At 41.0% G+C, this 26,750-nt stretch overlaps 1 protein-coding gene across 1 annotated transcript in view; it reads left to right on the forward strand.

The window, feature by feature from the left end:
- SBF2 (SET binding factor 2) overlaps window positions 1-26,750 on the forward strand; it is a 540,115-nt gene that overhangs the window by 95,412 nt on the left and 417,953 nt on the right. Inside the window, exon 2 of the mRNA XM_060263154.1 lies at window positions 19,883-19,968. Within this exon, the coding sequence (XP_060119137.1) occupies window positions 19,883-19,968 (86 nt within the window). The remainder of the gene's footprint in view (window positions 1-19,882; window positions 19,969-26,750) is intronic.

Here is a 26,750-nt window from a genome sequence, read left to right on the forward strand (position 1 = left end):
CCTGACTAGCAGGGGATAAAGTTTGTCTAAGGTTAATTCCATTTTATGAGTTTTAGTTGGTTCTTAAGAATAACAGTTGGTTATTATCAATAATAAAGCATGGTTATTTCTTGGAATTCCATTCATTCCCTCCTTGCCATCTGCTTACGGTCCTACTGTGGCATTTTGCATCTGTAATAGTCCAGGAGAACACCATTTTGCTTCATAAAGGTGTGATCTCTGAGGTTACCCCAGGGTCCAATCTATTGAGATTCTGTTCTAAATATTTTATAATAGATTTAAAAAATGGTGACTGAAAGAGATTCATTCTAGATCTCAGGGTGTTTAATAAATATATGTGCCATATGCTTTCAGGATACTTACTTTACAGGAGGTAATTCCTTTATTAGAGAGAGGCCTCTGGTTTGCCATTATCAACCTAAACTGTGCATATTTCCATATTGCAATTCACACTGCCTGTAGGAAATATCTTAGGTTCATTCATGAGGGCACCACATATGTCTATACAATATTGCCCTTTCGGCTAGCATCAATACCACGAGTATTCAGAAAATGTATGTCAGTAGTAGTCTCATATTTAAGACTAGAGGGCGGCTTACTGTACCCTAATCTAGATGACTGGCTCTTTGTTAACTGACTCACCAGAGGTTCTAAAGTTTATCATGCTCTGCGGACTCTCCACAGTAGGACGGTCATGAACCAAACAAAAAAAACATGATTCAGCCATAAATCGAGCTGGTTCATGGTTTGGTCCCGAACCATGCCTCTTCTGAACTGTCCCTAAACCTCCTGAACCTCCATGGGAGGTTTGGAAGGTTTGGGGATAGTTCCTACCCACTTGGCTTCCCCAGGCACCAGGTGGCTGCAGGGTGCCTGAGGAAGCCAAGGGAAGGCAGGTTAAACTGCCTTCTCTCGAATCCCCAGCCAATCCTGCGGGGAGAGGTCTTGACACAAGATTGGATGCTTTGCTGGATCTGCTGTGCTGCCTAGTTTCAACCTGGCATCCCAGCAGAGCCTTAAGGACAGCTGATCCTTCAGGGAGACATCTTTCCACAGGATCAGCCCTCCCACCTGACACATGAGCTAAAATAGGATCGGCACTTTTGTGGGCTCTGCTGGGGTGCCCAGTTGAAACCAGGCAACACAACAGAGCCGGGGAAGCAGCTGATCCTGTGGGGGGACCTCTTGCCTCAGGATTGGCTGTTTTGCCAGCTCTTCTGTGCTGCCGTTTCAACTGGGCACTCCAGCAGAACCTGAGCTGGCAAGAGGTCTCCCCAGTCTTTATTCATTGTATCCTATGGATACAATGGAGAGCTCTTTGGCTGGAGAAGGGAGGGGATGGCATTTAAATGCCTCCCGCTTCCTCCTGCAGCCATAACAAAACAATGAATCCTCAAACCATGAATGCTTTGGGGAAATTGTGGTTTTGTTGGTTTGAGGTTGGTTTGGCTCATAAAATCAACAAACCACAAACTGAACCACCCTTTCCCATGGTTTGTGCACATCCCTACTCCATCGGTTTGGGCTCCTTATCAATTAATACAGGTTCTACCTGATCCCTACCCACCCAGTGCATATGGAATTCATAGGTGTAGTTCTGGATTCTAGAAAAGAGAAAGCATTCTTACCTTTAACAAGGGCAAGATGAATACAGTCCCTAGCCCAGAAAGTCCAGGCATGTAGGTTTCAGTTGGTAAAGACAATTCAAAAATTCTTGGTATTCTATCCAGGACAAGTCTGGACTGTCTTCCAAGAGGGCCCTGACTCCTGGGGAGACCCACTTCCAAATGCCCCAGCAGAAACCTATCAGCAAGAAGAGGGGGGCTGTGACATAGGTGCAAGTGTCCTGTCAAGGGATTCTGCTGAAGAATGGGTTGGATGAAGTGATCACTGTCAGGGTGGGGAGCCAAGGCAGGAGCATCCTGTGGCACAGAGCAATACTCACAGCACTGACCTGCCCAAGGAGACAAGCAACAGCAGTGGGGTCTGAGTGGTGGGCAGAGCAACAGGCCGTTGTGCAGCTCAGATGACACAGGAGGGGTTAGCCTGAACATGACCATCTCGGGGGGGGGGTGTTACCTGACCCCTATGGCACCAAGGTCACTGGCTCCTGGCTGAGCAAGCCTGGGAGGACCCCAGACAAGAAGATCAAGGTCATAGCACACTAATGTGATCAGTGGATGCGATTCCCTCTTGAGACACAAGGGAGCCATCAATAGGAGCACCTATCAATAGGAGTACCTTCTCTTTTATGTGAGGGTGGAGTCAAGCCCAAGGTTAAGCATGTGCAAAGGAGGAAGGGCTGAGAGAAGGGAAGTGGAGATATAAAAGGAGAAAAGAAAGAGGTTGCCAGGGAGAAAGAGCTGGATGCTAACGTAGACCCAGAGAGAGAGAGAGAGAGGTGGGGAACCTGCAGTGGGCCAGTGACTTAACTACCCCTGATTCTCAATTCTGAAGCACTTCATCCCACAGGGGAGAGGAGTAAAAAGAAAGGGGGGAGAGCGATGAAGTACTCAGCAAGGGTCTGAGGGGCACGGAGGTATGGCATCCAAGGTGCAGTTGGTGGGGTGCACCGGTCCTCCTGACAGCTTCCACTACAGCTCCCCCCCCCCCCCCGCAATTCTGGACTCATTAAGTCTTTCCATTATTGGTTTCTTATAGTATACCACCCTCAAACTGATACAGACTGGATGAAACTTTCAGTCCTCAGATCAGTTCTCAAGTCCCTGACAGACCACCACTTCAGCGTCTCATGAGTTAATTAATGGTTCTACTGTTCCCCCCTCCCCCATTGTAGAGTCTAAACAATTCCTTAAAGGTTTATTACATTTATATCTGTCTACTGTATGAACCGTTCCCCAATAGAGCTTACCTCTAGTGCTGTCCAAACTAATGGATAAATCATTTGAACCAATGGCAATGTATGATCTGTCTCTTCTTTCATACAAAGTGATGTTTTTGGTAGCGGTGATGTCTGCCAGAAGAGTTGGTGAGCTTAGCTCAATGTGCCGTGACCCTCCCTTCCTAAAATTCCATGTAAATAAGTGGTTTTGAGACCACAATTAGAGTTTCTTCCCAAGGTTGTCTCCAGGTTCCATTTGGGTCAGGACATAACTTTCCCAACTTTCTTTCCTTCTTCAACTTCCACAGCAGAAAGAACGATACACACAATAGATGTGAGATGAGCTCTCCGGTTTTATTTAAGCAAACACAACTCTCTAGGAAAGACAGAAAACTATTTGTCTGTTTCAGAGGCTGCAATAAAGGAACAGCTACCTCTGCACAGACACTATCCATATGGATAGTTTCAGCTATTAAAAAACAGCATATGCCGAAGCAGGTACATTGTTCAGCACACTCCACAAGGGCTCAAGCTTCATCTGCTGATCTACCAGTGGAATAATATTTGGTGTAACCCTGTATGAATAGTTGTCAGCAGTTCTTTCAGATCAGAGATCTGGTCCTGTTTAAGGTTTTGAGAGGCCTTGGGGCTGATTCCATCCCCAAAAACTTGAAGGCTAACTGTCACCAACTGGAGCACAACAAGCTGTGTTTCTAAGGTGTGTGTTTAATTAGTTAATTCTTGGTAGAAGCTCATTGTTACCTCATTTACTGGCAGTTTTCCCCATATTGGTACTTGAACCTCAAATCGGCAACACTGCCTGTTAGAAACTTGTTTTGTGATATTGCATGGAATGATGGTTCCGTTTTTCTGCCCTCCAGCCAGGCTATCAGCCAAGGTACTAATTTGCCTGAGCTATGGAAGGGAGAAAGAAGGTATAGGTGGTACCTATAAACATATTTACACAGTTGCGTAACCGTAATAGTTTGACTTGATTTATAGCAGCGTGAACTGAGAAGACTGTTTCTATGGCAGTCATACAGAAAAACCGAGGCACCTGTTAACAATTACTTAACTGTCTCGTCATAAAATGGGCATTCTGATAATCTGAATCTAAAAATATTTGTCTGGACTACCTGCATTTTCATTACACAACTCTCACTATACACAAAAAATGGCTTGGGAAGTTGTTTGCTTCTGACTGAACCATGGATGCTGTTCATCTGCTATATTTTAGTGCCAAGCCACAGCTATATTTAATGTGATGTGAATCTAATTAGATTTTAAAATGACTGCTTTGTCACAGTATTTCTTGTAGGGGCATGATGTCACTGTTCAAGTTGTGGGCAAGGCAGTACATGAACAATTTTGAATAACACTGTGTAGAGCTTTAGTTAGCATGGCTGTCTTTTGAGAAGTCTTTGGAAATTTCAGCTGGTGCAGAATATGGTGTCCAGATTAACTGACACTGACTGTTATTGTTCTAGTGTGTAAAAAAGTTTCACTGGCTTCCAATTAGTTTTTGAGCTCAATTCAGAGTTGCTTTTTAACCTTTAAAAGTTCTAAATTGGCTAAGTATCTGAAAACAACCTTCTTGCACAGGAACCATCTCTTATGCTAAAATTATTCTCTGAGGCCCTGCTCCATCATTTAGATGTGAGAGGACTGTCCAAGAGAAGATTGCTTTTCCTTGGAGTGGCATCCAAGCTCTGATTTTCTTCCCTTGGCATTATGCCTGTGCCCTCATTATTTGTATCAGGAGCTAACTAAAAAAAAAGTTACATGGGCCAGAATGATCCTTGATTTGGAACTAAGAGGGCACACCAGGCCCCATCTTTCACCCATGTATCCAGTGAATCTCTGACCCTTATTCTTTAAATTTTATTCTTATTTTTGATGTTGTGGTTAGAGTGTCAGCCCAGGATCTGTGAGATCCAAGTTCAAATATTCATTCCACCATAGAAGCTTGTTTGATGACCATGTGCCAGTCACAAACACTCAGCCTAACCAACTTCGCAAGGTTGTTGTGAAGATAAAATAAAGGAGAGGAGAATGAAGTAAGCCACTTTCAGTCCCCAATTGGAATAAAGGCAGAGCAATCAAGAAAATAAATAATAAATTAGTATGCATTACGGGATAGAATGTGGCCTTAACAAACTGATTTTTAAAATATATTCCTCTATTTAATATATATAACGTTAATTGTTCCTATCAACTTTTACTACCATATTCAGGATAACAATCAATTCGTTTAGATGTTGCAGTTTCTGCAGTATCCAAACCAGTTGTGGTGGGAGACCCAGATGTCTCCTGGGCAAAACCTTTCCAGCTGCACAGGTACTGCCACTGAGGTCTAACAGACAGGAAGAGGAGAAGTTTACTGATGTTGGGACTGCATGACCCTTATGAGTCTTATATGGCTTTGGGGTCATATGTTGTGGGAAAAATGCAGAAAAGGGCAACTAAAATGATTAAGGGGATGGAACACTTTCTCTATGAAGAAAGGTTAAAGAAGTTAGGTCTTTTTAGCTTGGAGAAATGATGACTGAGGAGTGACATGATAGAGGTTTACAATATTTTGCATAGAATAGAGAAGACAGAGAAAGAAGTACTTTCCCCCCTTTCTCACAAGAGAAGAACTCATGAGCACTCAATTAAATTAATGAACAGTAGGCTTAGAACAGATAAAAGGAAGTACTTCTTCACCCAAAGAGTAATCAACACATGGGATTCACTGCCACAGGAAGGGGTGGCTACAAGCATAGACAACTTCAAGAGGAGATCAGATATGGAGCAGTGGTCCATCAGTGGCTATTAGCCATGAGGTATAGATTAAGGGTGTCACATTTATGGCCTGTGGGCTGGAACTGGCCCACCCAGGGCTTTAATTTGGTCCACAGCTCTTTTTACCCCCCCCCCCCTTCCCCGTCTGTCCTCACCCTTAAATCCTCCAGGCTGCAGGAGTTCCCAGCAACCTTGCCCTTGTCTTTGCCTGCTTTGGCAGGAAGCTCTTCTGGGCTTGCAAAGTTGCAAAGAAAATGCAGACTGGATTTTACATTAAGGTATCTGGTCCCAGATAGACGACTCTGGGATGACAGTCCCCAGAATGGAATTATAGACCCTAGCAATAGAATCTGTATCCTGGAACTGAAATGACAGGGTGCAAGGAATGACAGCCCCTGGGAATAGCAGCAGCATTCTGGGAATGGAATTCCACTTTGGGGGGGCCTCATTGCAATCCCAGAATGTTTCTGCTACTCCTAGGGAATACTGTTCCACTCTGGGGGCCCTCATTACAGTCCCAGGGTAGTCTGTCTTGGCCCAGAGACCTTAATAGAAAATCCATTTAGCATTTTCTTTGCAACTTTGTGCTGCAATTAGGACGTTTTTTGTAGAAAAAGCCTAGCAGAAACTCATTTGCATATTAGGCCACACCTTCTGACATCATCATTGTTTCACAAAGGGCTTTTTTTGTAGAAAATGCCCAGATGAAGCTCATTTGCATATTAGGCCACACTTTCTGGCGCTAAGCCAGCTGGAATTGCATTCCTGTGCATTTCTGCTCGAAAAAAGCCCTAGCTGCAATGCATTTCAATGGAGTGGAGCTCAAGTAGTTTCAGTTTCCTGTGTTTGTATGCCAGCTGAAGTTGCTGCTTGTTGCGATTGTCTCCTTGTAAATAAATGGTTGATGCTTTGAGCCAGTTTGTCTCTGCTGAATGGACTTGAGAAAGGGTACCTGAGTGACTACAGCCAAAAGGGGACATTACACTGGAGAGCCAGTGGCACTATGAGTAGATCTGAGGTGGGAGGGATAAGCTTGCAATGTCCAACCATTTCATGTTTTCCTAGGAATTTGAGCAGACTTCGGAGGATAGTGGAAGACAGGAGGGCTTGGCGTGACTTTGTTCATGGGGTCACAAAGAGTTGGACTCAACTGTGCGACTGAACAACAACAAAAACTCTTAGAAATGCTATTAAGTTAGTCACAGTATGGAAGTAAGCTATCCCACAAAATATATCCTGCTGGACTAAGGAAATGGAAAACATAATCATATGGGCCAGTTTTTCCAATGCATGTTTCCGGTGCATAGGAAAAAGTCGGCAGGCATCATTTGTCAGTGCTAGAGGACTTGGGGAGGTCAGGGTTTGCATCTTTTCAGGCAGGCCCTTGCAAAAAACATTATGTTGAGGAAGGAAGGAAATGATGAGCAGGACTGTGCCCTTTCTTTCGCTTTATAAAGCCCAGTGTGAACATGGCTACCAAAGTTGTCTTTGAATGCCAAGGGACTTAGGAGAGTACTGGGGTCTTCTGGACTGTGCATAGGGCTCTTTCTGCTGGTATCTTAGAGTGAGCACCTGATCTCTCCCAGTTTTCTGCATCTGTGGAGAATGGGAAGGAGGATGATTTTTTGTAATCGGTGCTTTGAGTATAGCATAATATTCTAGTTACTTGGTAGTACATTGTGTTCTTTCAAATTTAATTTAATGTTTTTCTCAGGTAATTTTTTAAAAAGTAAACCCTTAAAAGCCTATTTAGTAGTTTAATAAACTAATTCAGTGTACCCCTGTGCTTACACTTTAGTTATGTTGATGGTTTACTGGAATTAGTAATTTTCTATTTGTTCTAAATGTTAATATGTCTTTGTTGTAACATTTGCAAGCAATATCCATTTTTAGCCCAAGAAGTCCCATCCTGGATTGAATGAACATTACATTTGCACAGGTGGTTTTCATTCCCAGAAGTATTTCAATGTGAAGACTTGTAGTCCTGTCTTTTCACTTCATTGGGGACCTTAGGTCATAGTCTATAAATTTTGAAATGTTCGGCAGTTCTAATTCTGAATTCTTTAGGGACCGAAGAGTGGAGAGTTGGTGGGGTTTCTTTTTATTGGAATGCTTAAAACTATTCTTAAAGAATTTGACTACAATATGTTACTGGCAAATGAACAGCTATCTGGCTGAAATGACTGATAATTTTTTTTGGTGCTTATTAGAATGTATGCTTGTCATAAAAAGAAATATCTGCCAGTTTGGAGGATTGCATTATTTCCTGACTTCTGGCAGATCTAAGTAGATTTCTTTATAGACATTACTAGATTGAAATATGTCTCCAGCTCTGGGTCCCTCTTGGGTAGCTTACTGGTCCGCTTAGAAATAAAATCTTAGAAATAAAAATCTTAGAAATAAAATCCCATTTATATGGAACCAGATAAGAACATAAGAAAAGCCATGTTGGATCAGACCAATGGCCCATCCAGTCCAACACTCTGTGTCACACAGAGACTTTTTTTAACAGTCACTTCGAAAGTTTGCTATGATTGTGGCTAATTATAGGAATGTTTTTTGTTTACATTTAGTGTGTTGAACTTATCTACTGGCTTTGAGAACACTTCTTGGTTATTCATGTGCAATACTGCATTCCCTCCTAATTAGACATATCCGACTTTCTGGTGCCTGTTGAATTTATCAAAGAATGAAAAAACATTTGGTCTTAAACTATTAAAAAAATTAATTGCAGCCTTCCACAGCATTCCGTAATCTGAATTTAGTTTATATTGTATCAGAGTTTTTAATACCAAAAAAATAGCTTTCTTTTCATAGGAGTGTTTGTGTGAGTTCTCATGGCCACCTTTTAGTGAACAGGTGTTTGACCCTCTTCCTTCGTAATAATGAACGGCTTAAAACCTTTTCTCCCAGTATCAATCATGATGTCAACAATATGATTGTCCAAATTTACCTGAAATTCTAAAATGGTGTACACTATCTAGTTAAGAATCCCCCAAGCCTTGATCTAGCAGTAATAGAAACAAGCAGAACAGAAAAGGTAAAAGTAAGGAAAGGGGAAATATGTCTTCTACTTTTCTACTTTTTCCAAGTATATCAGCTTTTCCTAGTATTTTCAGTTAGTAAAATTGCAAGCATTTTTTTTTTGTTCAGCTTTTTATTCTTGATAGAAGCCATGAAGTTAAGTGAAAACTAGATCGAGATCGGTAGCTGTGTTAGTCTGTAGCAGTAACCAACATCCAACTACTAATTTATAAGTAAAAGAGTAAGATTCCACCAGCACCTTAAAAGACTAACAAAAATTGTGGTAGAGTGCAGCTTCTGTGAGTCACTGCTCACTCACTTCTTCAGAAAATATAGGTAAGGCAGTATTCTTAGTGCTGCATTCCATTGCTTTATGGGAGCAGATAGTTTTTTGAAATGCTCATGTGGAGCTGGTGTGGTTACCCATCAGAAACTCCTGGGTTTGAACCTCACTTCTGCCATGGCCTCACTATGTGGTGAGCCAGATCCCTTTAGTGTTACCCCCTTCTGCAAAATGCAAATAATTTTTACAAGTAAAACCTAGTCACACTCTTATCACGTTCTGGTCAGATTGCTGTAATGCACTCTGTATGATGCACCAGTTTACAGTGATGGGGAGGGGCTGTGGCTTGCTGGCAGAGCATCTGCTTGGCATTCAGAAGGTCCTAGGTCCAATCCTTGGCACCTCCAGTTAAAAGTGGCAGGTAGGAAGTTATGTGAAAGACCTCAGCCTGAGACCCTGGAGAGCTGCTGCCAGTCTGAGTAGGCAGTACTGACTTTGATGGACCAGGGGTCTGATTCAGTATAAGGATTCATGATTCATGTGGTGTCAAATGTTTCAGAATGCAACAGCAAAGATGCAAGCTAGCAAAATCTATCAGGAGCATCTCTTACCTATGTTGAAAGAATGTCATTGCCTGCCAGTTAATTGTATGTAAGAAGTGTCTATTGTTAAAATAACTGAATGTCCCAATCTCTGTTTCTCCATATTGGGAATTTAGGTGGTGGCTACAGAGAAAGTAACAGCACTTTGTAATGATACTTCTCTTTAGAGTCCCTGCTCTTGTATTTGCCTAGCACAGGTCTGGCCAAACTTGCTTAACATAAGAGCCACATAGAATGAATGCCAGATGTTTGAGAGCCACATGACAAACAATTATTACACACATATCTATATTAAAATTCTTAACACTTTCTTTGCACAGAAAGATAAAATACATAAGTATGCACTTTACAACACGAAGGAAACATACTAGAAGGAAACTTTTTAATGAAACAAAAGCTGGAAATAATGGTCCCCATAAGAACAGCATAGGGAAAAGTTAGGGAATTATTTTTTAGTACCAGTGGGAGAAGGAAACACACATGTACCATATTAATCACTGGCCACCATTTGCAAAATTATGCATCTCTCTTTGCCTTGACACCAAAGTTAGCAAATACAGCTCCTACAAGAGCTATGAAACTAAGGGGAAACCCTGCGCTGCCCTCTTTAATTCTGTCCCTCCTTCCAGTGGCTGCCTTGGCTCTTGTGCTCTATTTCCCCACTCCAGGTCTCCAGGCGATTTCTGTAATGAAGAAGAGTTTGCAAGCCTGCCTATTTCCCCCTCCTTCCCTGCTTCACACACAGTGAAAATAGCCACCTACATATGGATCAGTGCTCAAAGACTGACTGAGGTCCTGATACTAAGCACACTTACTTGAGAGTAAGTCTGCATTAAGTTCCTCTTTGACCTCCGGCTATCTGCTCCCATAAAGCAATGGAATGCAGCCACACAATATGTGTGAAAGAGCCACATGTGGCTCCCGAGGCACAGTTTGGCCACTCCTGTCCTAGCACCCCATTTTAAAGTTGTAGGTAAGAACTACTTTTATTTTACCAGGTTTTTATGGTTGGTTACTTTATTCATACCCTTGTCATTTCATGCTGTTGTGGTTTATGCTGCTTTTATTGATCTTATTTAAAACGTATTTAATGCTTATTGTCAGAGATTAGTTAGATGCTTGCTGACTAAATCTTGTTTGCTATTTTTAATGTTTAATATTTTGATTAGAAGTGCAGGATCAAAATGTTGACCTGCATTACAAAGCATTATAAATATCACAATATAACAAGTGGAGAACCTGCAAGCACTTGAGGGGGAGGGGCATCTCATTTTCCTCTCAAATATCTCATTCCCTTCCCTTTGCCCCCCCCCCCCCATCTCTCCCTTTCCCCTGCTTCTTTCTCTCTTTCCCATCAACAAGGCAACCTACCTCTATCTGCCTTCCAGTCCTCAGCTTTCCCCCCTTCCTGCTCCCTGGCAGTCTCTACCCAAGAAAACTATCACCAACTTGTAAGGCAGGGGTGAGAAACCTCCATCCTGAGGGCCGTATGCGGCCCTCGAAGTCACTTGGTGTGGCCCTTGGGGATTACTGAACCGAACTGAGTCATGTGGCAGCCTCTCTGGGGCCTGGCTGGCCAGCGAGGATCGTGGGGCCCAGCCGTGCTGTGCAGCAGCCTTCCCAGGGCCAGACAGGGATCACAGGGCCCAGATGTACTATGCAGCAGCCTCCCTGGGGCCTGGCTGGCTGGAAAACCTCCAAGGAATACAAAGGCCATGATGCAGAGGCAGGCAGCAAGCCATCTCTCTGAACATCCTTGCCTCTCAGCTCCACTAGGGGTTGCTAGAAGTCAGTAGGGCTGCCAAATTCCCAGGCTGGGTGGGGTTTCCCCCACCCCAGAGGTTCCCAACCCGCCAGGCCACATTGGGCTGGCAGGGAGATCCTCCCCCGACGTCGCCGAAAGTAATGTCATCGTGCCGGCGACGTCGCGCGCTGGCCGCTCTAGGAGCTTCTAGGAAAACTCTATGGTTTCCCCAGACTTTATGGGAGCAGACTTGATTAGCACTTAGCAAAAGGTGGGGCACAATAGATGTTGATCTGAAGAGGGGGAGCAATGCTTCCTCTAAGTTGTGGAGTCTTGTGAGCAAAAATTCTACTTCGTGAGCTATTGACATTAAAGATGTGAGCTAGCAGTTTGGCTACTACATAAATTAGTTTGCTCTGGAGGCATCCTTTCTAAGACAGAAATGTGTGAGCCAGAGGCTAAAAAACTGTGAGCTAGCTCACACTAACTCAGCTTAGAGGGAACACTGGTGGGGACATGAAATGAGAGAGAGAAGAGGGAGGACTGATGATAAGTGGTCCAGGGTCAAGGGAACGTAAAGAAGAACCAAGACATTTACAGACCTACCATATGTTTAGGTGGTAAACAGCATTCTAACTTGGGAACCCTAACAAAAGCAGCCAAGAAATAGGTAGGAGTGCATAAGGAGGAATGGCTTGTGTAAGGGATGAATTTCATATATTTGAAATAACTCCTTGCAGTTGTTTAGCTACAGATTTCTATTTGCTGTATAAACAAAGGGATACTTCACAAGATATGTTTGCAAGATATACTTGTAAATAGTTTTAAAGCCTAAAAAAATGAGTGCATGGTGACTTCTATCCCGCCCTGAGCCACTTGTGGGAAGGGCGAGATAGAAGTCACCAAATAAATAAATAAATAAATAAATAAATAAATAAATAAACTGCATCTTGTACCAGACAACTAGAACTGGCTGTGAATTGTGCAGTTCTCATTCAGTTGTGTTTTACTGAAAAAAGTAAACCAGTACCATCATGATGACACAGAAGATTGTCTTAGATGACCTGGGGTCTCTCATACAGGTACATAGAGTGCTCCATGGCTGCTTAGTGCATGAGAGTCACAAAGACACCCCCCTTCTTGTACTCACACTCACACAGGCAATTTCTGCTTCCTTCTCTGGGGCTGCATCTCCTCTTTTGAGGATGAAGGGAGGGGGAGGAAAGAGAGAGAGAGAGAAAAAGTTGGAGTCCATGATGGCAGTTTCAAGACCAATGATTTATTCAAGGTATAAGTTTTTGTGTGCAAGTACACTTCTTCTTTGAACCCTAATTAGGAATTAGAACACTTGGATTGGTCCCTGCATCTTGGTGAGTGGAATTATTTCAGATGCCAAATGATAATAGCACACATTAGTAATGAGACAGGAAAACTAGCCTTCAATTTAGTCCAGGAGGATACATTGCCTTGAGCTTCATTATCAGTTGCAATTCAGCAGTCTCTCTTTCTGATCTCCTTTTGAAATTCCTTTTTAAGGGGACTTAAAAGGTCAGCAACTGAATGCTGTGGTTTCTAATGTCAAACTTATGTCCATTTATTCTTTACATCCTCCTGGACTGAATCTTCCTGGATGAAATTGAGACCTATTTTCCTGTCTTATTACCAGTGCTGGTATCTCTATTCCAACTACCCCTTTGCATATTGCAACTAAACCAATCAAGCCTGATATTGTCATTCACCTGCTATAGCCGCCCTGAGCCTGCTTTGGCGGGGAGGGCGGGATACAAATCAAATCAAATAAATTAAATTAAAAAAAATATTGCAACTCGACTTCTGAAACACCTTTATAATGATTATATCTGCAGTACCTAATGTTACATTTTATGGCACGCACTGGCACAACAAAGTGACATTCATGTCAGATGTAACAAATGAGTTTGCCCTTGTAACAAATGAGCTCAGCACCTCTGACTTTTATGGTTAAAGAGTAATATAGTAGCAAATGGCCTATCTTTGTCATTGTATTCCATGCACCATCTAGTTTCTACCACCTGCCAGGTGTGTTTCATTGTATAACTAAAATTATTGAGAGTTACCCCACAAATTTTACAGAGAAAAACTTGTGTTTGCTGATGCATGCTTGTAAACAAATATTTGCAACTGTGTATTCAATATGAGGAAAAGCTTAATACAATAAAAACAGAGTTTTTAAAAAGAGAATTTGCCATGTTAGTTCACCATTTTTGCATTCAATTATATGGCAGTTTCCCTCATAATCTCAAATCTGCAGGATTGTCTGTATGTTCATTATTAAAATGAGTAAACTTGAAATGAGTGGATTTCATATTTTCGAGTTTATGAATGGGAAATATTAATGCAGCCTTCTTATTGGAATTTAAAAAAAGTATTTTAGAAATTGTTCCTACTTTCAGTGGCCAGTTTAGATGCATGATTGATTTAAACTAAAACTGTAGTTCACAGCGGGGAATTGATTCCTTTGAATTTACTCATAGATGTGTTTCGATTAGATTTTTGTTAAGGGTGGTGGTTTTCACACTTTGTGTTCAGATTTTTCAAAATGGTTTGAATAAAATGTAAGTTGAGAACCTTAGTATTTTTATAACTTCACTGCATTCCTATTTACTTCCTTGAAACTTTATTTTCTATTCTAGTACAATGGTACTACGTGTGTGCGTGTTGTATGTGTATACAGCACATGATGCTTGCAACTCATTATTTTAAACAAATTAAACCAGTTATACTCAGACATTAAACACAGAGTTAAAAATAAACGCAGCTTAAGTATATTCTTATTGGAGGCTCACAGAGAAAGAGGCACAGTGTATCACACTTCTCATTAATTTGGAATGTAAGTTTGCACTAACAAGTTGCTCCTGGAATTTAAAGGGCAAGCAGGAGATGGCATGTGACCTTTGATAGAGGAGATTTATACAAGAAGGGAGTTGAGGGGGCCTGAGGTTCAGGAATTAGAAAACATTGCTGGGTTTTGAATGTTTTATGTATGAAAGATGTTTAAACTGAAGGATATTGAGGATTGTATTGGAACTTAAATGAATGGAGGAACAGACATATGTTCATCAGATACTTACTTTCAAAAAGTATGTCATCACATTACATTTTCTGTTTTTAAAAAACTATCTTAATCATATCAGACTCAGTGCCAAATGTGTTACATTAAAAAAGAACAACTAAGAATGAACAAGTATAGTTATTATAGAACAGGGGTGACCAAACGTGCTTCATGAAGGGCCACATAGACTAAATGTCAGATGTTTGTCGTGACTTCAGAGGAAGAGGTGGGTTTGTGGGGGCAACTGAGCTCTGATGCCTGGGAATCCCACCCAAAAATTGGCAGCCTGAATTCATATTGTGAGGGAGAAAGGAAGGGAGGGAGGAAAAAGAGAGAGCAAGAAAGAAACAAAGAAAGAAAGCAAATGGGGGAGGGAGTGGGGAAGGAAGAGAGAGAGAGAAAGATGGATGGTAGATAGATACCAAATAGATGGGGGAGGGAGGGGGAGAAGGAAGAAAGTGAGAGGAAGGAAGAGAGAAAGAAACAAAGCCCACTGCACACAGACTCCACCTGAAAGCTTTTCTTGCTGGGCGGCTTAAACTGCCCAGGAAGAGAAGCTGCCCTTGCACCAGCCGTGTTGCTGAGAGGGATGAACAGGGCACCTGCAGCCTTCCATCTCCTCCCACCCCCTCTCTGATTCACACACACACGTGCTGCCTCCCTGGCATGGCAGGCCCATGAAGAATGCTGAGGGGGAGGAGGGCATGGGGGGGGGATGGCAAACCTTTGTGAGAAGCAGAAGAGGGCTTGAAGAGCCGCATGTGGCTTGCGAGCTGCAGTTTGACCACCCGTTATAGAAGAAGTTGAAGAAGAATTAATTGCATTTTGTGTGTATGGAAAAGTCTATATTTGAATGTACATGGTTCTGCTTCCTCTTTGTTTTATTTTCAAAATAATCTTCTAAGGTAGATTATTGAAAGGAGTATCTCAAGGTCACCTAGGGCTGCCAAGCTCCCTCTGGGGATGGGGGATCCCCCAGTTTTGGGGCCCCCCAACCCACCGGCAGGGAGGAGGCCGCCGGGGGGGATCCCCGCCCCAAAGAGCCCTGTTGCTGCACAGCACACATGGCATGATGACATCATCAAGAAGTGACGTCATCACGCTTAGCACATCACACGGGGATTCTCTAGGAATTGCGATAAAACTCTATGGTACCATAGAGTTTTATTGAGATTCCTAGAGCGCCCTCCATGTGATGTGCCTGGTGTGATTATGTCATTTCTGGGCAATATCATCATGCCACGCATGCACATTTTGTGCACACGAGAGAAGTCCCCTGCCACAGTGGCGGAGGGACTTGGCAACCCTAAGGTCACTCAATGTACTCAATGGATGAATGGGAATTTGAACCCAGAGTTCCACAGTGCTAGCCCAACACTCCTACCATGTCTGTCTTGTTTCTATTGATAAATTCAAGACATATTGAAATAGTAGCAATATGTCTATTTTAATTAAAAGATTAAACTTGCCAATTTATTAACACTTGACTATGTGAATCAGCTGAAAATTCAGGACAGATCTAGTCAAAAGGAGCTATGGGGGTTACAGTGCAGCATGCTACCAAATGGTTTGTGTTTGATAACCTGGATTAGTTGCCATTTTGCAATGACTGAGGCTTGATTGTATTTAATTCATGAAAGTCAGTATCCTACAGGCTCACTGCTGCCACATGGTACATACTATTATGAAGGTAGGTTGAATTTCTCATTTTAGTTGCATTTAGTTGTTTCAGGCAGATGCTAATCCCTTCTTATTCTGGATGAAGACAAAAGTGCTTGATGGGATTTGGGATACTTACTAAGTATTTCCAGAGGATGATGGAAGATGAAGCCACGTGGGCCTATAGAAATAGGGAGGAGGAAGAGCTATATTGCACAATTTATAGATAGGTAACATTGGCCCCTAAATGAGGCCTGAATGGTCTCTCCTTACTGTGTACTTTCTTTTCTAGGTACGGGTACAGTTGCTCAAGGAAGCCTCCTATACCTGAACTGTCTGGAATTTCCATCACTTTACTGATGGATACTTTCTTACACATACATATAGATACACCTGATGCTGCCTCATGCTGAATCAGACCCTTGATCTGTCAATGTCACATTGTCTACTCAGTTTGGCAGCAGCTCTCTGGGGTCTCAGGCGAAAGTCTTTTCCCATCACCTACTGCCTTTTCCTTTTAATTGGCGATTCCAGGGATTGAAGGGACTTCTGCATGCAAAGCAGAGGCTCTTCCACTGAGCCACAGTCCCTTTCAATAGTAATCTTAAAATACTAGCTGTACTGATTTGATCAGCAGGGCTTTTTTGGTAGAAAAAGCCCAGCAGGAACTCATTTGCATATTAGGTAACACCCCTTGACATCACCATTGTTTTGCACAGGGCTTTTTTGTAGAAAAAGCCCAGCAAGAACTCATCCACACACCCTGATACCAAGCCAGCCGGAACTGAGTTCCTGTGCGTTCCTACTAAAAAAAAAAAAAAAAAAAAGCCCTGATGGTCAGTATCCCTTTTTAGTATAGTGGGGCCTTTGGGGTATGTGAAGGTGGACAATACTTATCATTTCAATATGATAGTAAGCATATCACAGTCTTTTGTTGAACAAACTGAGGTACGAGCATAATATTGCCTCTAAAAATCTTCAAACAAGATCACAAAAGTAAGCATTTAAAAGTCTTTTTAGATGTTAGTCAAGTTTTAAAAAGTAGATGAAGCTGAGCTGGAGAGATGAATCTCTGTGTTTTCCCATGCCACAAATGTGACATGTTCCAACGGCAGGACCACCTCTTTAAAAATATTACTCCTAGAAGTTTATTCCTTTCCATTTGATACAGGTAACACATTACAAATATACTTAAATCAAATTGGTAACAGAAAATACTAATTTAAAATTGTCCCGGTTCTATTTGTCTACAGACATTAGGGAAGATAGGTTTTATCTGTGGATTATTACATGATATTTCAGAGACTTCACTACTTCCTCAGCTCAAGAATGGTTATATCTTTACTATGTCTGTAAGTTTTATTGCATGTTAGAATCTGAAAGATTATTCTTGTTTCAAATTGGTTTTGGATGTTTGAGTATAAAATATGTTCCAAGAAAATATGCTCTGGGTTTTAAAAGTTTTAAATAATTTATTAAAAGTTTTAATACAATATTATAGTTTGAGGGCAAATAAGTCTGATTTGACAGTGAGTTGCTCTTTGGAATGCAGCCTCCCAATATTTATGGAATGTTGTCTTAAGATGTCATCATCCTATGTTAAACTTGAAACCATTCTTGCTTGTTAAAAATTTTTCATATGTTTCTCATAAAACTTTCTGCTAACACCTTCTATATTGCCATGTTTAAGACTATACAATCACTTAGGTTCATATTTACAGTATAGTACTATTGCTGTAGTCAGAAACTTCCAAAAGCAAGTGATATGTAGATAACTTGAAAACTGCAAAGAAGTCAGTCAAATATTGTTGACGTCACTGACCAAATAAATTTACAGGATCAAAATTTTATTGCAGTTTAATATCATTTGAATGCATGGGTCTGATAAACAAAGAAACAGAGAACTTCTGCCAAAGTATTAGAAGAATTTCGTATATAGATTGTCCTGAGGTTCATTTTTTAAGAATTGGGCTGTACTGGATTTTGTGTGGCAGATGTAATATTCTGACTCTTTCTGAAGGTTTTCCCCACCCCTGCATGACTGCATTGAAATATGATACCACCATTCTTTTGTAGTAGCATTAATGAAATCTTTCAAACCTCATAGGATGTGTGCTCATTTAACTTGGCTAAGTGGCCCCCTTCTGTTCATTGCTAACTACTGTTTGGCTGCCTTTTCTAGTATGTTTGTTTGGCAAGGTGGTATTGTAAGTGTCCATTGCTTGTGTTGTACTTTTCACTCAGGGGAGCAAGAGTGTTTTGGTGCTGTGGTGCTTGCAGATGTGCATACCTGACTACCTCATGCTTCTCTTAAAAGACTGTAGACCTTTGATGCTGGAATCACCCATTGCTGCCATTCACCAACTGCCCAGATCTTTGTGTAAAACAGATGCTTGCCCAATAGATATTTGTGATGGTCATTCTGCACAAAAATCCTTTGTTTATTAAATGTATGATGTTTGAAGCCTCTTTGATTGTTTCTTGTTCACACCATGGTCTGTTGTATTGTCAATAGCAGACAATTTTTTTTCCTGTTTGATTTTTCACACAGAGTATAAAATTATATCCTGGTAGTAATCTTCCATAGGCATTTTATGCAGGACTTTTTTTGTAGCAGGAACTCCTTTGCATACTAGTCCATACAGCCCTGATGTAGCCAATCCTCAAGAGTTTACAAAGCTCTTAGTACAGGGCCTTCTGTAAGCTCCAGGAGGATTGGCTACATCAGGGGTGTGTAGCCTAATATGCTAAGGAGTTCCTGCTACAAAAAAAGCCCTGGTTTTTTGTAACTGTATTAGAATGTGATCGTTAAATGTGGCAGCTTTAAAACAATAATGTGAAAGAAGTCTTACAGATCTTGTCTGCATTCAGACATCATGGAAAAACCATTATTTTAATTAAACTATGGTAGTCTGTCTGAATGAGAGCTGCTCAGCTAACTAATTATGGCCAAACCTGGATTTGAAGTTCGTTTTTATTAGCCATAATTAGTCTTAACTATTGTTTTGTGTGACAAGTGAATAAAAACATCTTGGCTTGTTCTGCAGCATTGCCCTTGCTGGCTACATAGCTAAAGGCAGTGAAACAAGCAATTATTGAGGCAAACCAGGATTTGAATGATCATGTGCGAGCTGAATCTTAGAGGCAAAGACTAACCCATAGTTAAACTCAAACACAGATTTGCATCATGTTTGAATTGGATATAATACACCTATGCAAAAATGCTTTATACCTTCATCTACAAAACCTGCTCTAAAAAGCATGCACCACATTCCACTCTTGTCTGATTTATAATGTAGATATACCTTATTACTGGGGACCTGTTTGAAACCCATTTGCTTGTAAGAAAGTTTATATTGAATTCTGTAGATCAGTTTTTAAAAATATCAGTTTTAGGTTTCATCTAGACATCATGATATTTTTTTACTTCAACATAAGACTAAAAAAAAAATCTAATAAATACTTCTTTTATACCCTGACTTTCTTTCCAGTTGGGACCCATATGGCTTACATAATTCTCTTTTCCTCAATGTCATCTTCTTAAAGACCAACAAACTTTTCCAGGGTATATGCTTTTGTCAAGTCAAAACTCACTTTATCAAATACAAGTTAGAATGATCATGTCATCTGAACAAGGGTCCAGAGCTCTACAAACCTCAGCAATAGTTTGCCATGTGATTAGAATTGTAAAAAGTTAATACATTATGTCAAATTCATTGCAGACATAAGTACATTTAACTCTGTTAGATTTGTGGCCTTTGGATCTATTTATTTAACCTTTTTACTGTAAAAGTTAGGGGAAATTAGAAGGCTAGGTGTTTATTCTATCTTTTTTTTCCTTCCTTCTCTGTAGGGTCAGGAGAAGCCTTGGGGAAAATAATCCAAAGATTTCCCTTAAAGGATTTGGATGATACTCCTTTTCCACAGGGAATAGAGTTGGTAAGTTGTGATATCCTCTATGACATGCATTTGCAAGCTCTCTTTTATGTACATAGATTCATAATTATTTGTGGAGTTCAGTAGATCGTCGCCTTATGTTGAATGATTTGGACATATTAGGTATTCTTTCTCAGGATCGTTTCAATCACATAACTAGATTCCATACATTTAGTTTTGTTAGTCTGTTGAAGTAATATAAGCAGGATTTTTATGGCATTCTAAAGACAAACACTTTTATTCTAGCATTAAATTTTTGTGGGTTAAAACTCACTTCCCCAAATGCATGCAGTGGGTTCCCATGAATTATAAACATACAAAGTACGGGTTTGCGCTTGGCTAAATCTAAGCTGTAAAAATATCCAGTTGGGAAATTAGAAAATACCTTTTTGGTATTTTCCAGATATTGTTTCAGCCAGATACGATTTGAGGAATTGTTTGGCTGTCCAAAATGGCCAACCCCTCCCCCCTCCAAATACTAGATAGTTGCATTTAAAGAGTTCGCGGTCCCTTTAAATGCCTTCTCTAAGCCATTCAACTCTGTGATATTTAAAAGGCTTGCAGTCTTTTGGATGACCTCACTGCTTGGAGGTGTTTAAAGGAACCATGAGCTTTTTAAATGCCTTGAAAGCAATGGAGAAGGGGGCACCATCTTTGGAGGCCCATAGAATTGGACACCCTGGTCCAATTTTTTTTTTAACTTGGTGAGTATTTTGAGGAGAGGCACATGTACCTATGCTGCTGATTTGGTGCCTCTAACTCAAAAAACAGCCCCCCCCCCTTGTCCCAGATACCCCAGATCAATTCTCCATCATACCCTATGGGGACCATTGACTGTAATGATCCCCATAAGTAATAATGGAGCTGAAAAGATACATGTTTCTTGAATATTTCCTGCATCTGAATACCATACCAGTATTGGGATTTTGGAATATTGGAAAATACCGACATTTTCCGGGTTCTGTATATCCAAATCAGAAAAATACCATTTTTTTTTGCATACCCCTAATACAAAGCAGTGAAATGAAGGAAATACAAGGTAGATGCAATTAAATATAATTCAAATGTAGTGAATTATATACCATCACAGTGACAATGACTGGCAATAATGTTTGGCTTTTGTTTTTTAGTAAGTTGGCTAGCACCTGTAATGACAGAAATCCCACATCCTTGTTGTCTTTGGGATATGATGTCAGACCTTCTGCTGAACTGCAATTCAGATACTGCACACTGTAGTCTCTTCTTTAAACAACTGGCCAACACTGTCAGCTTTGATAATGCTGATTCTTACTGTGGACTGAATTTAACCCTTACCTTCCCCACCACACTCAAAGGAAACTAGACCTCATTTACACTGCTAAAGGGATGGGAAGAGCATGGGTTCAGTCTCCTTGTCTTCACCATCTGTGAGGAAGGTTCAGGTGTGCATAAGATGCAAACATACAGCAATTCATCCTTGAATTGGAGCCATTATGGGAAATCTTCTTGATCTTAATAACTTTTGCTTTTTTGTGTTTAAGACAATGCTTTTAGAAAATGTATCAACTGTACTTTTATTCTCTCCCAATTATTGTCTTGATGGGCTGGTGAAATGATTTGAGAAGAAGAATGTGATTAATAAAATATTTGCTAAGCATGCAGTAGAGAGCATATGGGGCTCCCTCTGTTTCTTCGTCTTTTACTAAAAATGCTAGCCTGCCTTATTCATTTGAATAAACTAGAGAGCTTTTTAAGAACTTAGAATATCCTGTTCAGAGACTAAACGGTGAGTTTGTCAAATGTGATATGTCTGTATAGTGTCTTTATAATTGCTGAGAAATGATGGTACATAGATATTACAATACAATATAGTACATAGATATTACCATACAAGATATTACAATGCCAAGAAAATGTAAAGAGTCTCAGAGGATTGCATTTCAGGATATTAGTGCACTTTGTTACACTATTTTTCTTTGTCATAATTCATGAATTATGTCAAAAATTCATAATTTATGAAACAACTTCTGAAGTTGTTTCATAAAAAAAGAGATGGTTGCTTCCGAGTTATTGGAATGTTCTTGCAATCCTTTGTGCTAGTTTTTTAAAAAAGATTGGAATGCTATAATGATGGTAGGTGTGGGATATAGGCTGTGTATTTAGAGGATTTATGTATGGAAGTAATACCTTTGGATCCTGTAAAACTGTGACTATTTGGGGTTGGTTAACTCTGTAACTGATGGAGACTTGTCTTAGATGAGCCCAGAACGTCTTCAACCTTTCTTACACGTAGGGTAGGATGAATTGAGCAGCTGGTTGGGAGGGAAGAAATCTCCAATCCCATTGTAGATGCTTTATTCTAAACACACACAGGTAGACAAGTCAGGGAACTGGAGAAGAGAAACACAGAAATTTATAAAACAAAGTTTATATGTAGTTCAAAACTTGTGTTTTATATTTGGTATTCATACTTCCATTATAAGGCTGGTCCCACATTGTAAGCTTTGTAGTTGGAGGCTGACAAAAGTTGCTGCCATGCTGTCCTTTTTACCAGGGGCTTAATGGGAATGTGGGGGGGGGGGATAGTCTTTGACTAGTCAGAAATTGACGGGCGTATGCAATACCCCCCAAATGGTCCATATCAACAAATTATTTGCCAAGGATCATGCAGGTTTTGCCTTTAGCACTTTTGGAGTTATGTGCGGGGCTTGTCCTGGGTTCCTTGGTACCCTAGGGTGACAGCCCCCCCCTGATTTTCTGTACCACCACTCTCCCTCCCTCTCCCTCCTGCTGCCACTGCTGCGGTGGCAACAGCTCTGTCTCCTCCTCCTTAAGGGCCAAGGTGAAAGCTGGGAGGGTGGGGCCACCCCCTTCCTCCTGGCAATTTAAATCACATGGGAGGGAGCCCAGGAGCAGCCTCTGCCCTTTCCACACCAGTGAAAGGGCCTGCCACTCAGCTGATTGGCGGGGCCTTTATATCATGTGCAGGAAGTGCAGTAGCTGCTCCTGGGTGCCCCCCCTTCCTCACTTACTTGCTCCCCCACTCTGCCATGGCCCAAGAGGGAGGGGGAGGCCTCACTCTCCCAGTTTTTACCCTGACCCTTCAGAAGGAGGAGGAAGAGGCTGTTGGAGTGGCGGAGGGGGGAGCGAGTGAGGAAGGGGGAGTGCCTAGGAGCAGCTGCTGCCCTTCCTGTGCACAGTATAAAGGCTCTGCTGATCAGCTGACTGACAGGCCCTTTCACTGGGATAGGAAGGGCAGTGGCTGCTCCTGGGAGCCCTCCTGCACAATTTAAATCACTTGGGAGGGAGCGGCCCACCATCCCAGCTTTCACCCCAACATGATGGTAGCCACAAGTCATGTGGGGGTACCCAATTTGGCACCCCCAGGACTGCACCCTAGGTGACTGCCTAAGGTCGCCTAATGGGCACACTGGTCCTGGTTGTGTGCAGAATTTGGTACAGGACACAAAAGCAACAGGAAGGCTACAAACAACTACTGGGAGATACACTTCAGAGGTGTCAGATTGAGGGAAGTGATACTGAAGTGCCATCCAGCTTAAATGGATTTTCCATTGTTTCCCCCTGGAGAAGTACTTGACAGGGTACTTTGACAACCATCAATGTTTCAAATTTTTGCTGCGACTTTTATGTGAATTTCCTTAGCTCATGACATGGAGTTTTGGTCACAGTATAGGCCTGTTTTATAGCTAATAAGCTAAACAATAAAAGGGTATTTCTTTTGTTGTAATTATAACCCAGGAAACTTAACCTGTCTCTTACAGGCAGCATTTATGTCCTTTATTAAATATGCTTTGTTGTTCAGTCGCACAGTCGAGTCCAACTCTTTGCGACCCCATGGACAAATTCACACCAGGCCGTCCTGTCTTTCACCATCCTCCGAAGTCTGCTCAAATTCATGTTAGTTACATCAGTAACTCTGTCCAGCCATCTCATCTTTTGTCATCCCCTTCTTCTTTTGCCTTCTGTCTTTCCCAGCATCAGGGTCTTGCTGTAATTCAGTTACTGGGTATACAGCCTTCAGTCATGTGATAATATCACTGCATTTTAAAAAGGTGGACCACAGCAAGATTCTTAATTTTTCCAACACAGTCTTTGTGGGTGTCTCATAGTAATAGAATCTAATGCTTAGTTAGAGCCTTGCAGATCAAACAGAGTGTTCACCTAGTCCAGCACCCAGTTTCTTACATGGTCAAACCACATGCCTCCAGAAACCTCACAAAACAGGATATGAAAGCAACTGTATTTCCAGCTGATGCTCTCCCAGGTTCGAGGCATACTTCTTCTGAGCAGGAATATTTCATTTAACCATCATAGGTCTATCAACAGCTGCTGGCTTATCCTCTGAGAATTGATTTTTAGATTAGATATATCATGTGTTAAGGCCCTGCAATAACATAAAAAAAGATTCTTAGTTTGTATCTTCTCCTAAAATGTGCATCAGTTGTGTACCCATAATTCCAGGTGTGTTATATATGCATACCATATGTGGATATACTAGCACTACACACACATATTGATTGGCTTGTAGAAGAAGAAGATGTTATTGGATTTATATCCTGTGCTATACTCTGAATCTCAGAGCGGTCACTATCTCCTTTACTTTCCCCCCTTCACAACAGACACCCTGTGAGGTAGCTGGGGCTGAGAAAGCTCTCCCAGAAACTGCCCTTTCAAGGACAACTGCTATGAGAGCTATGGCTGACCCAAGGCCATTCCAGCAGCTACAAGTGGAGAAATGGGGAATCAAACCCAATTCTCCCAGATAAGAGTCTGTGCACTTAACCACTACACCAAACTGGCTCTCTTTTGGGTGAAGAATTGTTGTAGTGGATGTTGGTTGTTGTTGCTTTCTGATATCACCACATATGACTGAACCGTTTAAATGGAGGTGGAAAATGTTATTGTCTGTGTTGCCATTTTTAAACCAATTTTGGTGCTGTAGTCCATATTTAAGCATGCTGTGTTATCTGTGGCCTTCTTTTGAGTCTCAAAGTTGTATACTGTTGTAGTTTTCATTGAAATGAAGATGGTTAATACTAAAATATTTTCAATGCTGAAGCTTTAGTTGTAGTAGGTAACAGCCTAATACTCTTGTGTTTGAGTGCAGAATAAGAGTTGGCCCTTCAGGTATTCTGTTTCTGTGGTGTTCAAAGGGTATCTATAACCCATTGGTTTGTGTTTGTTTTACTTCTAATGTAGCAGCAGCAGTAGTACACACACTAAGAACATATTTTCTGTGTCTTGTAAAAGTCACATTGTCAGGGAAGTATTTTATAGAAGTGATCCAACAATCTAATTTAATGAATACTTGGCTAAGTTTAACTAAATTAATGAGAACAGAATATAGCAGAAAGAATCAGTTCTAAAATTACCACATATATACTATATAGGAACTTTCTCTGCAAATTAGATTTGCATAGTTGTCAACATCTGAAATGTTTCCAAGATGAATTCTGAACTTTTCTGGCCTCTTAAAAATCAGCAAATTGCTTGATGGTCCTGATGATGGGGATGGTAGTGTGTGTATTAAACCTGAACTAAAATTTTAAGTGTCTGATTTACCACTCTTGATTTTATTTAAAGGATTTGGAATAAGAACTTTTATATCCTTTTATATCCACAATGCAATAAATGTTTTTCTAGTGATGAATTGCATTTCTTTCAAATGAAAAGTTCTTGTCCACAGCTAGTTGAATTTCTCTTAAGTGGAAATTCAGTCTCTGTTTTCAGGGATATAAGAGCAGATGTGTTATTTCAGAACAATATTGGTCCTTTTTTGTTTCTTAACATCCTCTTCATGAAGATTCTGGGAAATCATATCCCTTTTGAACTGCAAAAGGCTTTGTGTTTTCCCCACCTTTCCCAACTAGATTGAGAAATAATTCATCCTTTTCTCATCCTTCTGAATATATTTTTCATTTCATAGATTTTCAGTTCTTTATCATGTGTTTTTGTGCCACCTGTTCTTCTGTAGACTCTAAAATCCTGTTAACTGTGTTTTGCAACTTTAGGTGGATGTTGATAGTGATTTTGGCTGAGTCCCCAGTGAGCAAATCTGCCTAGCTGAGGGAGCAAGATGGACAAATGGGATGAGAATGCTGCTGCTGCAGCAGAGGTGGAGAGGTGGCTGCTGCCAGCAGCATGGCAGAGCAGACTAATTCCAAGGCTTATTACAGCGAAGTGTCTGTGTTTCTAATTTTCATTCTCCTCATAGTTTATGGCAGCTTCAGGTTCTTTAATGTGCAGGCTGCCTCATTTGTTGCTCTGACCAAATAAAGTGGACTCCACTTGCCCATAAAAGAAAAATTGCCCTGTTCCCAAGCTTATATGATTGACTACTTTGTATTGATTAGTTTACCCCTACTATAAGTTGATGTTTCCCCCCTAAATAATTAATTGGATCATCTTTCCCTAATTAATTGGATTAATTTTCAATCAGTCAAATTGGATAGATTTGGAATGTTTTGTAGCTGATTAATTTGAATTTATTTATAGCTGATTGATTATGTATTGATGAATTTAGATGTTATTGAGGTTACTGGATTATTAGTTCTTATTTTTGCTTATTGTAAGTATTGTTATTGTTAGGGTGGATGATTGATAGCTGACGGGTGGGAGTGGTTGGAGTATGAGTTTAACTGTTTGAGATGCTTAGTGGGCGCTACCTTGGACCAGTAAGACCTGGGGGACTTCTGGCTACAGCGCAGCGCTGTTGGACGCACCTTTACAGCCACAGTTGAGAGGGAAGCCAAACTGGGCAATTTCGGGGAGTTTCCAGCTTCCGA

This window comes from Heteronotia binoei, chromosome 21 (genome assembly GCF_032191835.1).
Source record: "Heteronotia binoei isolate CCM8104 ecotype False Entrance Well chromosome 21, APGP_CSIRO_Hbin_v1, whole genome shotgun sequence".
In the NCBI taxonomy this organism is placed as follows: domain Eukaryota; kingdom Metazoa; phylum Chordata; class Lepidosauria; order Squamata; family Gekkonidae; genus Heteronotia; species Heteronotia binoei.